The 16382-nt window shown below is 37.4% G+C and overlaps 1 protein-coding gene across 1 annotated transcript in view; it reads right to left on the bottom strand.

The window, feature by feature from the left end:
* Positions 1-16382, bottom strand: part of Ccdc30 (coiled-coil domain containing 30) — a 130306-nt gene that overhangs the window by 110951 nt on the left and 2973 nt on the right. The window contains exon 2 of the mRNA XM_071617755.1: positions 400-593. Within this exon, the coding sequence (XP_071473856.1) occupies positions 400-567 (168 nt within the window). The 5' untranslated portion in view covers positions 568-593. The remainder of the gene's footprint in view (positions 1-399; positions 594-16382) is intronic.

The following is a 16382-nucleotide window of genomic DNA, read 5'->3' as shown; positions in this document are numbered from 1 at the left end:
CAAGTCCAGATCATGTCTAATTTGACAGTTTCTATACCCACCAGCACAAAGCCTGGCGCAAGTTAAGTCCTCAACAAATAACAATAATGCTAATTAATAAGTATAAAGTATTACATATATAAGTATGAAATATTTGCATATATTAAGTTACTTCATTTTCATGATCATCCTGTGGAGTAGTTGAGTTGATCTCAAATTTTATAGATGAGGAAATTGAGGCTCATAGAATTTAACTCATTCTACATCATATTACCAACAAATGGCAGAGGAAGTCCCTCCAAATTCAAAGCCTGTGTTCTTAAGCATGATTAAACTGGCTTCCTAATATTTTAGTGAATGAACAAACACATTTAAAACTGGCCTTTGCCTTATTCAGTTATTTAGTTAATTTTGGACTACCTGGGGAAATTCTTTCTGCAGGTTACCATTCATATGTCTTTGAGACTCTGGCTTGGAGTCCACAAGTTCCAATTTCTTTAAGAGTGTTCTTCTTTCTACCAGTGAATATGCAATTTGTCCACAGGAGCTTCTTGGAACTATTTTAGACAAATCTTCTTGAGACAACATTTCTTCAACTTCTTTTCTCTGGGTTTCTGTTGAGAAGAAATAACAGAAACCAAAATGTTAAAAGAAATGCAGGAACATGGGCTGAAGCTGTAATTCAGTGGTAGAATGCTTGCCTAGCATGTGTGAGGCACTGGGTTCGATTATTAGCACCACATAAAAATAAATAAAGGCATTTCATCCATGTACAACTACAAGGAAGGAAGGAAGGAAGGAAGGAAGGAAGGAGGGAAGGAAGGAAGGAGGGAAGGAGAAAGAAAGAAAGAAAGAAAGAAAGAAAGAAAGAAAGAAAGAAAGAAAGAAAGAAAGAAAGAAAGGAAGGAAGGAAGAAAGGAAGAAAGGAAGGAAGGAAAAGAAAGAAAGGAAGGAAGGAAGGAACATGCACCAGGCCCTGGGTTCTATCACCAGCACCTCAAAAACAAACACAAAAGAAATGCAGGTAAATAACTGTTGTTAGAAGATGCAGAGAGAGCTCTTAATTAAAAATTTTAAATTAATTTGAAAAATAAACTATACTGATATTATCATTCTTCTCTCAATCTCTCAGGTTGTTTGCAAACTTTCAGAAACAGTAACAACAAAAAAATAGTGGGAAAATGTTTTCAAAAGCAGTAGATATTCTCATTACTGCGCAGCTTTTTAGTTTTTTTTTTAACTTAATAAAGTGAAAGTATATCCTTTTCTGAAAATATTGTTAAGGATGCATATTTGAGTTTCACCCATATCTTTATTGTTTTATTGAGCATTTATTATGTGATATGTATTATACTAAACATGTGAGATTGAGATACATTTATTTCAATTCCTTCTGCAATCTAACAAAGTGGAAACTATTATTATTTCTATTTAAGATATGAAGACTGAGGCACCAAGAACCCAAATAACTTGTCCAAAGTCATGCAACTAATCCTGCCAAAATTCTTAGTGATATCAATATTCAGGTGTTGCGTGGAATACTTGCAGCTGACTTCTGTCTATTGCCTTATCAAACTTTCTTCCCAATTGAGCATTCTAATCTTAGAGATATGCTGTAATATACCCAATCTAAAACGCAAACAAAAAACTCCTTCCTTCAAGCTCATGCCCTCCTCCAGCTTCTTCCCATTTCTTCATTCTCCTTTACAGCAAACTTCAAGAAAGGATAAATCATGCCGGTATTTTCTCTTCCTCTCCTGCTGTTTCTGAATTCACTCCAATCTGGTTTTTATATCTACCACTCCATGTAAATAGCTCTTGTGAAGGTCACAATGACCTCTATGTGGCCAAATACAATGAGCAATTTCCAGTCCTCATACTTGGAATTTGACCCAGTTGTTCATATCCTTATGTTAAAAAAGACTTTTCATCATTTCCCCTTTGGGATGCCACATTCTGCTGGTTTTCCTCCTATCTTGCATGCCACTTCTTCTAAGACTCCTTTGCAGATTTCTCATCTTTCCAATATCTAACTATTAGAATGTCCCAGAAGAGTCCTGACTCTCTTTTCTCTCTCCACATTTATTCTCTGGGTTGTTTCCTGTAGTCCCAAAGCTTTAACTATGAGCTTTCTGCTGATGCCTTCCATATTTACAATGTAGTTTGCATTACATTCTAGACATGTACACAATTGCCCACTCAACATTTTTGCCTGGACGTCTAAGATACACCCCCAAATTTACATGTCCCAAAGTAAACACGTTACTGTCTATCCCAAGCTGCACCTGCCACACATTCCTCCTCCATTTGAGCAGTTAGAAACTCCAATATTCTAATTGCTCAGGCCAAAAAAGCTTTGGGTCAACAGTGACTTCTCTACCTTTTTTCAGCCCAACAACAACAAAAAAAAAATCCACTAATAAATTGTGTGAGCTCTACTTTCAAAATATATCCTTTGATTAGGCATTTGTGCTGTGACAGAATACTGTGTTTCTAAAAAAGATAACTTGTATTTTGCAAAACTGATCATTAATAATAATAGGGCTTATTGAAAAAAAAGATTGGGTTAAACCCTTCAAACTCTTTGCCATTATATAACTAGTACAATATAAAAAAATTGACAATCCTAAAAATTATACTGGTACACTTAAAGATACATGTCAAATTCCTAAAAAAATAAAGTGGTATTGTAGCAAATATAGGACTTCATCTTTTTTTTTTTTTTTTAATTAGGCTTGATGAAAGGTGGGCTAAAGAAGGAATTGAAATCGTAGAGTTATGGAAACAAAGGCAAAATGCACAAAGATTGGGGATATCTGTGCCATAAGCATTTCCAAAGCAGAACGTGGCCAAACTGAGCCCAAAAGAAGAATATGAGAAAAGCAATGTTATGTTTTGGATATGAGGTGTCCTCCAAAAGCTCACATGTAAGACAATACAAGAAAGTTCAATGGAGAAATGATTGAGTTGTGAGAGCCTTAACCCAATCAGTGAATTAAAACCCCCTGATAGGATTAACTGAGTGATAAATGGAGGAGGTGTGGTATTGGGGGCATGGCTTTGGAGTATATATTTTTATCTAGTGAGTGGAGTCTCTCTCTGCTTCCTCATCATTAGATGAGCCGTTTCCCTCTGCCACACTCTTCCATCATAATGTTCTGCCTCACCTGGAGCCCCCAAGGAATGGAGCCGGCCTTCTAAGGACTAAGACTTCTGAAACTGTGAGCCCTAAAATAAACTTTTCCTCCTCTACAGGCCAGGCAGAGGTCAGGTTCTGGTAAGGTCCTTAAGTCACAGCAGTGAAAAAGTCACTAAAACAGAAATAGTATCGAGAAGTGGGGTTATTGCTGTGACTAACCTGACCTTGTGGTTCAGAATTTTTTGGAGCTTTTTGGAATTGGTGGAAGGAATTTTGAGATGCTTAGTAGTACAAGCTGGAAATGCTTTAGATTGTTTTAAATGGAGCTTAATGGCCAATTCTGGAGGGAGCTCAGAAGACCAGAATTCCAACAGGACTGCGGACTCTGAAGACAGGACTCAAGAGGATTCAGAGGAGGATTCTACTGGAATGTAGACTAGAGGCCATTCCTGTTATTTTCTGGCTGAGAAGTTGTCTGCATGATGCCCGTCCTGAGACTTTCTGTGAGGCTGGTTTTAAAAGCGATGGACTTCTTAATGTGCCAGGAAAAACGTCTAGGCAGCACAGCATTCAGGTGATGGCCCAGATATTGCTGGTGGCCTTTGGCCAAATTTACTTTAATAATCAGGAGCAGAAAGCAGAGCAGAAAGATTTTTAAAAGCTTGGACTTAAAAGTTGGGAGTAAAACTGAGACTAAGGAAGTTGCAGTTGTTAAAGACATTACTGCCACTAAAGAAATGCTAAAGACTTTGCCCAGAGACAAGGAGAAAGGTGGCTTAAGGGCATCTTAGGAGCTGGCAAGACCATACCCATCTCAGACTCAGGAGAGTAAAAGTGAAAATTCTCTTGAGTAGAGACCAGTGGGGCACACTTCTTACACAAGGGGGCCTAGTCAGTTTTTTCAAGGTCCCTGGAGTCGGCTACTGTTTGAAATGGTGGCAGACCTTGGTGTCAGCCACATAGTGCTGTTTCTGCAGGAATGCAGGATGCTGGATTAGGGGGGTCATGGAGACTTCCACCAAAATTTCAAAGGAAGGGGAGGCCAGGCAAAGTGCAACTGGGTTGGAGTCCCTGCGGGCAGCCCCTGAGAGGGCAAAGTGTGGAGATGTGAGGAGGAGGCTGAAGCTGCCATGGAGACTGGCGACATATGACATGGTCCTAGGAAAGCTGCAGGAATTGAGCAGAGACAAGCCAACAGGAAGGCCACTTGGGCTGCAACCAACAAGGCTACAGAGTCAAATCTACACAAGCTCTTGGGAAAGGACATCATGCTATATACTCTAGAGGCCAGACACAGAACTACAGGACCTATTTGCCCAACTGGATTTCAGTCTTGCTTTGGTCCCATCACTTTTTCTATGCCCCTATTCTTGTAACTGGAAATGTTTATAAATTGATTTTAATCTTATAGGAGCTCACAATGTGAGATTGCCTTGAGCCTCAGAAAAGACTTTGGACTTGAACTTTGAGCAATCTCGGAACTGTTGAGACTATGGGGACGCTTGGGAATGGACTAAATGTATTTTGCATTGTCAAATGAGTGTGAGCTTTTGGGGGCCAGGGGCAGAATTTTATGGTTTGGATGTAAAGTGTCCCCCCAAAGCTCACATGTGAGACAATACAAGAAAGTTCAGAATAGAAATGATTAGGTGGTGAAAGCCTTAACCTTATCAGTGAATTAATCCCCTGATGAGATTAACTGAGTTAATCTGGAGAAGATAACACTGGGGGCGTGGCTTTGGGGTATGTTTGTATCTAGTGAGTAGAGTCTCTCTCTCTCTCTCTCTCTCTCTCTCTCTCTCTCTCTGCTTCCTTATCATCATGTGAGCTGCTTCCCTCTGCCACACTCTTCCACCATAATGTTCTCCCTCACCTTGAGTCCCAAGAAATGGAGCCAGCCTTCTATGGACTAAAACTTATGAAATAAACTTCAAATAAACTTTCTCCTCTACTGTTGTTCTGGTCAAGCCTTGAAGTCACAGCAGCTAAAAATCTGACTAAAATAAGTAGAACTCAGAATCATGTGCTGCATGATGATATTTCTGTTAATGATGGACCACATATATGACAGTTGTCTCATAAAATTATATTGCCCTCTGACATTATAGCTGTTTTAGTTATCTCTTAACATCACATTTCTCAGGATACATCCTATCATTAAGTAACATGTGACTGTACAAACTCCAAAGCTTGCTGGCAGCCCCAAAAATTAACATGCTGAGAAAAATGACATATAAACTTCCATGTTATAATGATGTCATTTCCCTATTTATCAATCCCTCAATAGCTAGTTTATGTTGCAAGATCACTTGCTGGCAGCAGGACATATGGTATCTTTATATTTTATAATATGGCAGATTAGAGACCTAGAACTAATCTCCTACTGAGAATAACTTAAAATACTAGAAGAAATTAAAGAAAACTCTTAAAATACAATCATGACATGAATAAAAATAGAATGCAAACTTTTAAATCAGCAGAATAAAACGCAATTTATCCATGGAAAACAAGAAAAAAAAGAAAGAGAGTCTAGCACACATGAAATGTATTCTATGACTAATTCAACTTTCTCTGCACCAGAGATTTAAAAGAAAGAAAAACTTTTTTATCAACAGATCCTTGTAAAAGGAAGTTTTCAAAGGAAAATGATCCCAAATGGAATATTTGAAATGCAAGGAAAAATGCTGAGCAAAGAAAATAATAAATGTCTATATATAATCATAGACCATATATAATAAAAATAACTCAAAATATCTAATTTGTGGAGTTGAGTAAAAATAAGTTATTGTAAAGAAGTCCTATCTGTATTTTTATTTCTTTTTTTGGTGCCCTAGGGCACTTTACCACTGTGCCACATCCCCGATCATTTTTTTTTTTTAAATTTTCAGACAGGGCCTCACTAAGTTGCTGAGGGTCTCGAAATTTGCTCAGGTTGACCTCAAACTTGCTATCCTCCTGCCTCAGGATCCCAATTTGTTAGGATTACAGGTATGTGTCAACAAGCCTTACCCTATCTGTGTTTTTCTTGTAGCTTTGTAGTACTTAATATGCTAAGAAGGACCATATCATTATGCTTGACATGACTCTGAGTCCTACTGGTTTTAGTCAGTCCTTAATATGCTAATACTACTCTGGTATATTAATTATTAAGTTAAAGGCACTTGTACAAGTACAAGATCATTCTGACCTTCCTTCTGTCTCTTAAAAGCAGAAGATCAAATTTCCATATAAAAGCTGGCCTCCATACACTAGAAGGAAAGTAAATTTTTTTTTTTTTTGTACTGGGGACTGAACCCGGTGGGGTGCTTTATCACGGAGCTACATCCCCAGCCCTTCTTATTTTTCATTGTGAGACAAGGTTTTGCTAAGTTCCTCAGGCCATGAACTTGTTATCCTCCTGCCTCAGCCTCCCAAGTAGGAGGAACTACAGGTGAACTCGACCATGCCTAGTGGGAGAGTAATATTCTTATCATCAAGAAGGGGAAGTTGAGACTGAGAGAATTTTTTACAGATCTTGCTAAACTAACTCTTATCTTTTAAGCTCTATATGTTTAGCTGCTTTTTTTTATATATAACTTTTTATTCTTTGTCCAAGCCAACATATGAGTGAGTGACTTTAACTGCTTCTTTGGGTCTTCATTTCCTTCATGAAGGCTCCTGTGTAACTTAAAACTTATATAACATAAGTCTATATGCTTTTTGCCTTATTCACCAATCTTAAATAAATTTAATTTTCAGGACCAGCAAAAACAAATAAACAAACAACAATGTCTCAAGCCTTCTGTGGACTGTGTATGGACTATGTTGTGCATAGTAGCCTAATGAGGGCATAAGTCTGGCACTGGGAACCTCCCATGGCACCCCCACAGGAACTGATCCCCTGATGTAGGTGAACTTCCCCCTCAAGTTCTGCCAGAGATCCCACACAGCATCTTAAATGGGTGTGACCTGCCAAGATGTCAATCAACTCCTGACTGTAAGAGACCACCAAGCAAGACTCTGCCCTTGAAACCTTACCCTTGCCCTTGATGCCCGCCCCCATATAAATAAAGCAGACATGGGCTCCATTTTGCCAGAATATAGAAACTCAATCTGTCTGATCAGCTAGCCTGTCCTGCCCCTGCTTTTGAAACTACTTTCTGTGTCCTGTGTTTTTGTTTTGTTTTGTTTTGTTTGTTTTTGTTGTTGCTCTGTTTTTCTGAGCTCTTATTTCTCAGCCAGCCCATTCCACCAAGGGGAACCTCATTTCCATCACCTGCATGGGAGGTGGGCGAGACAACAATAACAACAACAACAAAACTCTGAAGAGGTAAAGTCTTGCCTTCCCTATAGTAGGTACTTTATAAGGTAGGCACAATGGGGAACACAGGAACAAGTAAAATGAGGTAATTATGGTACAGTGTGGTAAGTGCTATAATAGACACTGACAGTAATTACCACTCTGCACTCTCACATTTCAGACTATTTCAGAATATATACTTTAAAAATGACAAGCTAAGAATATACCTAAAACATTAGAAGTACTTTTCTTGGAGAGGAAGATATATAGTAATCTTTCTCTTCCTTCTACTTTTATACATCTTCCAAATTTTCTATAATTGTCACATACTAATGTTTAGAATTCAGCAAAGATAAAAATTTACATTTTCACAGAAGGGAAAATTACTGTTTGAGTTGGAGCTCTTTAAATTCATGTCTAAGTTGTTCATTTTCCTTTTCAAAACCGTGAGAAAAGGCTTCTCTTCCCTCTGTTAAGTTACAAACATGGTTTATGCAATATTCCACCTAAAAGGAAAACAACACAATAAAATTAATTACTCTTAGTCCACAGCTTTCTTTCTCTCCTGTAGTAGGATTGAACACAGTACTTCACATATAAAAGACAAGTGCTTGGGCTGGGATTGTGGCTCAGTGGTAGAGCACTTGCCTAGAATGTGTGAGACACTGGGTTCGATTCTCAGCACCACATATAAATAAATGAATAGAGTAAAGAGATAATCAATGTCTAAAAAAATTTTTTTAAATAAAAGGCAAGTCTTCTACCAGTGAGCTAATCTCTAACCCTTTTTATTTTTATTTTTTAAATTTTGAAGTGATCTCACTAATTATCCAGACGGGCCTTGAACTTGCAATGCTCCTGCTTCAGCCTCAGGAGGAGCTGGGATTGCAGGCTCGTGCCACAACATCCAGCCATATTTTCACCCATATTAAAGGTTCAGTAATTGGAAGAGCCATTGGGAGACCACCATGCTGTCATGACTATAATCTGAATAAAACAGAAAACTCAGCTTTCCTTAAGTGGAGTGGTCTCTTTCCCTCTACTTCCCTTCAGCTGTTTTATGTTATCACTGTTTCCCAGTAGATATCATCATACATAACTACAAATTCCTGAGTTAGTCACAACCTCTCTTTTTCAAATCAAGTCTCCTTATCTGTGGTTTAGGTAATATGGTCATGATATCCATGAATAGAAAAAAATCTACACAACAGTTATGTTTTACTACTATGTTAAAATTGATGATTAATACAGTGCTCCAGGTACTGCATTAAGGACATCATGTATATGTTACCACAACCATATGGGACTTTTATCTTCCCACTTTACAGGTGAGAAAGCAGGCTTACTTAGGCTAAGGGATGCTTGTCACATGAGTAATAAGGGAAAGGGCTAGAATTCACATTCAGGTGGGCCCAAAGCAGGCCCTGAGCTCTTACTATGTCAAATTGATTAGAAGTAGACTACCAAAATAACTGAATGGCATGGAAGTCTATTAGACACCCCCTCAAAATATGTGCAAAAGCCTGAATGGTATAATAGAAGGAACACAGGAACTGCAGTCCAACTTCCTGTTAGTTTCAGTTCCCTCCTTTTTAAAACAGGTAGAACAACATGTATAATGGCGTAAGTTGGAGTGAACATACTTTATATACAGAGATACGAAAAACTGTGCTCTATGTTTAATAAGGATTGTAATGCATTCCACTGTTGTTGTGTATTTTTAAAATAAATAAATAAATTTATCAAATTCTTTTTTTTTTTTTTTTTGTACTGTGGATTGAGTCCAGGAGCCCTTAACCACTAAGCCACATCCCCAGCCCTTTTTAATATTTTATTTGGAGACAGGGTCTCTCTGAGTTGCTTAGGACTTTGCTAAGTTGCAGAGGCTGGCTTTGAAAGTGCAATCCTCCTGCCTCAGCCTCCCAAGCCACTGGGATTACAGGTGTGTGCCACCATGCCTGGCTAATTTATCAAATTCTTGCTAGGTGTCAATCGTTTGTGTGAAATGTTTTACACAAATCATTTGTGTAAATTTCAAAATTTCTTTAAAGAAGCCATTATCATCTCTGTATTGCAGACAAGGAATTTTGAGTCCAAAGAATTTGAGTCATGGGGGTTGGGGATGTGGCTCAAGCGGTAGCGTGCTTGTCTGGCATACGTGCGGCCCGGGTTCGATCCTCAGCACCACATACCAACAAAGATGTTGTGTCTGCCGATAACTAAAAAAATAAATAAATATTAAAAAAAAAAAAAAGAATTTGAGTCACTTGTTCACAGTTACATGGAGGGACAGACACTAAAGGCAAATTTTCACCCCCATCTGCCTAATGTGAATGTTCATGCTCCATTATGCTATGCTGTTTTTTGGTTCTAAGGAGTTACATTCTTTAAGAATTTGGAAATGGGATTTCCCTTTAAGAACTAAACTTAAAAATTGAGAAGTTACCTGTTTTTTTTGTGGAAACAGCAGTGCGGTTCCCAGGTAAACTGAGAGCATGTATTAGTTCATTTAAAAAACTAATATGACAGGAAGTAGGTTGAACAGTATTGGAAACATCAAAAAGAGTAATAATAGGGCTGGGGTTGTAGCTCAGTGGTAGAGCACTTGCCTAGCATGTGTAAGACACTGGGTTCTAGCCTCAGCACTACATAAAAATAAACTTAAAGAAAGATGTTGTGTTCATCTACAACTTAAAAATTTTTTTTAAAAAAGAGTAATAATAGCAAAAAATATATGACACTATCTACCCTTCTAAGTGCAAGGTGCTCTGGTCCTAGGATATAAGAGGTGCAGGCATTAGGTCAGGTATAGGTAGCTCTACTGTAGAAATCTGGCTATCTTAGTCAGTGCTATAAATATTTAGAATCATTTGTTTAGCAAGTAATCATCTGATTAAAATCTAGCTTCCCACATAATATGCCTGAAAAAGAATGCATGTGTCATCACAAATATGTACGTGGTTCTTCTGGCAATTATATTCCTTATTGCTGATGAATCAGTAGGTGTCTGTTTTTCTACAAACATCTTTATGAGTTTGGTTAATACAAGTCCATCTTTAGTCAGCAGATCCACCCATAGCATGCTTGACTATTCAGGTTTCTAAACCTTCAAGGAAGAGTCAAATAGAGGATCAGCTCTTGACACAAAGATGACTTCACCAAGAGAATGAAAGCCACCTGGATCATGCCTGTTGTTCAACAAGTCACCTTCAGCCAACATTCTGTACATGAGTCCTAGAAACCAGTACAGACTGTTGCTATGTTTCACAGAGGAAAAGTATATATGAGTGCTTTGTAAACTATACAGTCATATTCAAATGTTAGTTTTTAATGTGCCAATTTAATGAAAATCACTGAAAAAAAATAGGTATTTTTTTAACTATGTACTATTAGTTCTTATTCTTTTTTTTTCTTCTGTGCCCTTCATGTAAGCTCTTTTACTTTCTGGCCGCAGTCCTCAGCCTATCCTCACTAGAATAAAATCACTAGGGCTGGGGATGTGGCTCAAGTGGTAGGGTGCTCACCTAGCATGTGTGAGGCACTGGGTTCGATTCTCAGCACCACATAAAAATAAGATAAAGATATTGTGTTCACCTAAAACTAAAAAATAAATATTAAAAAATATTAAAATAAAATCACTAAACAGAAGTGTTCCTCTGTCGCAGCAAGGGGGCTGAATCCTTCTTTGCCAAGATGGTGGAGGATGTGTTCTAACTGAACTTTTCCCTTGATGGAAGAGATAAGCATGATTATCACATGCAGCACACAATGCACACACTCTCTCATACATGTGACCAAAGATGTGAGAAATCTGATAATGAAATGCCTAGAGTTAGACTCTTTACAAAGTATATTTTGATCTTTCTATTATTGTTACCGAGTTATAGTAAGCACTTAAATGAAATATAATACAAAAAAATTAAATCAAAAAAATTAAAGCTTCAAACAGCTGTATAATTTCTTCTAAAGTAAGTAATGAATGATGACCTGACATATACAAAGCAAATTGTATACAGTGAAAAAAATTAAATGCTTTTTTGTCTATCCAGTTCTGAAGTTGGCAATTTAATAACATAGAAAGGTTCCAAAGGGTTTGGCCAAATCATCAAGTCCAAAGAAGTCTTTGTTCCACTTATTGAACATCTGGAAATCAAAGGAATCTTCTAGAAGCTAGAAAGTGCTCTAATTCTATAAATTATTTTATTTACAGAATATGTCTTATAATTTAGTTTTTTTCTATATAATTCAGCTCTCTAAAACATTTTTTTTGAGGGAAGATGTTGGACTGAAACCAGGGCTTCATGCATGCTAACCATGTGCCCACCACTGAGCTGCATTCCTACCTCCCAAAACTTCTTGATTTCAGCCTGTCATCAAAACTTTCTTTAATTTTTTAGCTTGAAAGTAATCATAGCTTGGACCATGACAGTGGGTTAAAGATAAATATCTGATGATTGATGAAATGGTATTTGTGTTATTAAAATCTTATTTATGAATTGGAGTTATTGCTGTAATCAAATACAACTTTTAAGTTAACTTGACCCAATTGGAGTGATGTATATAATTGTTTCTGTACTGCAAACAATCTACATAATTGCATTTGGTTTTGCCTTTTAATATTATATAATAATATATCAATATATATTATTTTAATAATATATACTATTATTTTTAATATTAATTAATAATATTAATATATTATTTAATATTATTTAATAATGTTAATATATTATTATTATTTGATTTGCTAAGTTTTCCAGAGTCTTACCATTTTTTACATCAAGAGTTTTTGTGGACAATATTTACAATAGCAATTATGAGTCTGAAGCTCATACTGGAAAAAAAAGAACTCAAGTCTGATTCCTTGTGTCCCCAAGTGTCCTCCCCATGACTTGCAACTATAAATCTTGTGTTTCTCCAACCTTCCACCATCTATCTGGTCCTCACTCATCTCCTCCCACTAGTCCTTGAGAATCATGCAGTTATTTGTGGTTTTAGCCTTGAATAATAGAGAGCCCAAAATACTAGGAATATACAGCATCTTATGAACATTATTTGGCAATACGGAAAACTGCTTATGCAAGAATGACAAGATAGAAAGCAGAATGAAAAAGTATTATTATAACCATGTGAAAACCAGACACACAAAGACAGGAAGCAAATACATCAATGCTGGAATCACTTGTGATAAACTGAGAAGTAAGATTGTGAGTGATTAGAAAATAATTGCTGCAGGTTGCTTATCCAACAGAACAGCATCAGCCCTTGTTGTCTGGGTAAGCTGGAGAGTCTGGGTTGAAGAAAGGTCAAAGGAAAAACAGATGGGAGATACTAAAAATGCCTTTTGATGCTCGTCTTCTGGGAGTAGTGGATGTTAGGCTGATATATAGGAAGACAGGACTTGCTGGTCAGGAGGACAGTGAAGGTTTCCAAGTGCACAGCTCATCCAAGCTCTTCCACTTGGCCACACCACCAAAGCCAGTGAACTTTAATCTCCATTCTACTTAACCACCCATCCAGCTGGCTAACGTTGAACCAGTGTTGAAACCAAGTAATCCTAATCTCCAAATGTCCAATTCTGATCACCATCTTCTATGCTCCCTATCCTACCTCATTCTTTTTAAAAAAAATGTATTAAAATATAAATAACTGGAGATTTACCATGTTAGTTATTTTAAGCATACATTTCAATGATATTAAGTGCATTTGTTGTATTCTCCAACCATTACCACTATCCATTTTTCAAAACGTTTAAATCATCTAAAACAGAAACTTTGTATCTACTATATAAAAACTTTCCATTCTCTTCCTCCCCAGCCCCTGATAACCACCATTCTACCTTCTGTCTCTATTTCTGTCTCAAAGGGTTTCCTGCAAGTGGAATCTATACTATTTGTTCTTCCGGGTTGGCTCATTTATCTCAGAATAATGTTCTTCAAGGTTCATCTGTGTCATGGCTTATGTTAGAATTTCCTTCCTTTTTAAGGCTGAGTGATAGTCCATTGTATGTATAAATCACATTTTGTTTATCCACCTTTTGACTATGCACTGGCACACAAGCATTTGTTTGAGTACCTGTTTTCAATTGCTTGGGATATATTCCTAAGAATAGAATAGCTAGATATATAATTCTGTTTAACTTTTTGAGGAACTATTGATAATCTTCCACAGCAGCTACATCATTTTATATTCCCACCAGCAATGCAGAAGGGTCCCAATTTCTCCACATCATTGCCAATACTTATTAATTTCTATAAATTCCTTATGGGTATGAATCACTTGCTCTCTTAAACTATATTTATTCCACAATGCAGTGTGACCTCCAGTTTCGGATCCATTACATCCTTTTTCAAAGCACCAAACTGCTTATTTGTTTCCCCACAAGTTTGGACCCAACTGTTGATCATTAAATCTTTCACCAATATCCCCAATTATCTTGCCTCTTGTCCCACCCGTCTTAAATCCTAGCCCTTGAAAAGTTCAGTAATTTAACTCTTCTCTACTTATTTTAGGTTTCTGAGTACTGGTAGAGAAAAATCAAACAAAAACAGGAAGACCAGAGGTAGTAAAAATTCATGTCCTCCATCCTGAGCCAAGTTCTGAACCACTAGGTCATACTATGTGATGCCAGCTTCTACTGGAAATATTGCCACTCCCCTCCTTTGGTAGATGACCTTGTCTCCCCCAGTACTAGTAAAATTAAGGTCATCATAAACCTCTGACAGATTCTTCCCCTACCACCAATACTAACCTTTGTCTTTAGGCAATCCTGACCTCTTTCCCTTGTCAGTGGGAAAGCTTACATCCTCCTAACCAAGGGTAATCCCTTAATCTGTGAACTAGGTCCCATCCTGTATTGTTTCTTCAGAGAAACATTTTCTTTTCTGCATGCCCATTACCTCCCTCTCTGGTGATCTTCCCTCAGCTCAAGATGTTTCTGACATTGAAAATAAAGATACAGGTCTGAGGGTATAGAATGTGTGTTTAGCATGTGCAAGGCCCTGGGTTTGATTCTCAGCACCAAACACAAATAAAGAAAATTAAAGATATAGAAAATAATCCTCCTTTGGTCCCACCATGTCCCTCTCTAGCTATTGTCTTCTTTGGGATAATTTGGCTACTGCTTTTACCACTGTGCTGAAAACTACCAGTCAACAAGGAACTCAAAATGCCATATCCAATTGGATAGGTTTCTGTTTCATATCCAATTGGATATGATCTTTCTGCCATACCTGTCTACTTTTTCCCTAAATGTTTTCCTTTCTGTTCTGTGACATTCTGTTCTCCTGTTTTGACTCTTACTTCTCTAACCTTTCCTTCTCAGTGTTATTCCTGGGCTCCTTCTCTTCCATAGGCCTTTCAAATGCCCTTCTCTCTCCCATGATAACAGTTCATGTTCAGGAGGCTGACCCATATTGGTTCAAGTCCTGGCTCCATCACTTTGTAGCTGTGTGGCTTAGGTCATTTGACATTTTAAAATTTTTATTTATCCACCTACAAAACTGATATAATACTAATGCCTACCTCATTGAGTTTTTGGAAGGATTAAATAATAATCCATCTCTGTTATGCTTCAGATTGATCTAGAAAAGTAGCAAGAAACAAAAACCTATTGAACTTGGAACAGATACGAGTGTGGCTGAGACTGCCAGTTTTCCTTTAATATTTATTCTTCCCTTTCATCACAGAAATGAAACATTTCAGTTTTTCATGGATCACAGGCTGTTTTCCTTATGGCTAGCTATAGCCATAGGACTAAGTTCTGAACGATGGAATGTAAAGGGAATTCTGTGCTGCTTCCAATAAGTGTCCTTAAAGGACCAGGATGTTCTTCCTTGCTCCTTCCTACTTTGTACTTACTGAAATTCAGACCAGATGGTTGAAGCTTGAGCAGACATCCTGATGCTATGAAGTGCAAGCCACACATCATGGATGATTTAACACCACAAGAGAAGAAACCTGGGTCTCTGACAGTTTCAAGATGCTGCCCTAGCAGTTATGGCCTACTTTCTTCTTGACCTTCACAGAAGAAAAGTAACTTTCTTTCTCTTTAAAGCCAATATTAGTTTGCCCTTTCTGTCCCTCACAGCCAGCCAATCCTGACTACTATAAGAGAGACAATGAAAGCATAAGATACAAGGACATATTGCAGGTAACAACAAGGCTACACAGAAAACAGATATAGAAAGTGGGCAGTCATTAAGACACCCACAAGGTTTTTTGTCTCTAGGGTTTCCTGTGAGTTCATCTGCTTCTCTTGATTCTCATCATGGATGAACTTTCTCTATTTGCTCATTAGCAAGACTGAAAATAGTCATTTAAGTCGCAAACCTGTGAAACGTTTCAGATTAAGTCATTTTATGTTTGTATCTCATAGTTCGATTAAATATATTTTTAGTTGCTGACTGCCCTTTATTTATTTATATGTGGTGCTGAGAATCCAAACCAATGCCTCACACATGCTAGGCAGGCACTCTACCAATGAGCTATAACCCCAGCCCTCTTTGTTCAGTTTTTGAAAGAGAAATTATTTTTGTTGCTCACCCAAATGAATTGTGCTTTCTTCTCCATGTATATTTCTCATTCAGGTAGTTATAGATGGAATAGGTTGGAAGTAGTGTACAAATATGGTCTCTAAAGCCCAACCTTTAAAAAGATAGGATTTATAGAGATTCAAGTTTCAGAGAACAGGATAGAGGCAAAGAGGGCAATATAATGTGAGTTTACCATTTTAAATTAGTGCATATTCAATTGAATAACTCAGTTTGAAAAACCTGCTCATTTTCCCCTTTTTCCTTTTGTATTCCATATTTAAAATCACCATAAATTTAGTGATGAAATCTAGGAGTCATCCTTGACCCCTCCTTAATCATCCTACTCACACATAATCAGTGGCAATAGATTCTACCTCTTTTATCATTTTTTATCTCCATGGCTGTTGCCTTAGTTTAGGCTTTCCTATTTGCTCAGTTTAGTGTAGCAGCA

Source organism: Marmota flaviventris, chromosome 10 (assembly GCF_047511675.1).
Source record: "Marmota flaviventris isolate mMarFla1 chromosome 10, mMarFla1.hap1, whole genome shotgun sequence".
In the NCBI taxonomy this organism is placed as follows: Eukaryota; Metazoa; Chordata; class Mammalia; order Rodentia; family Sciuridae; genus Marmota; species Marmota flaviventris.
Note: the sequence above shows the minus strand (reverse complement) of the source record. Positions and strands in the feature narration are given on the sequence as shown.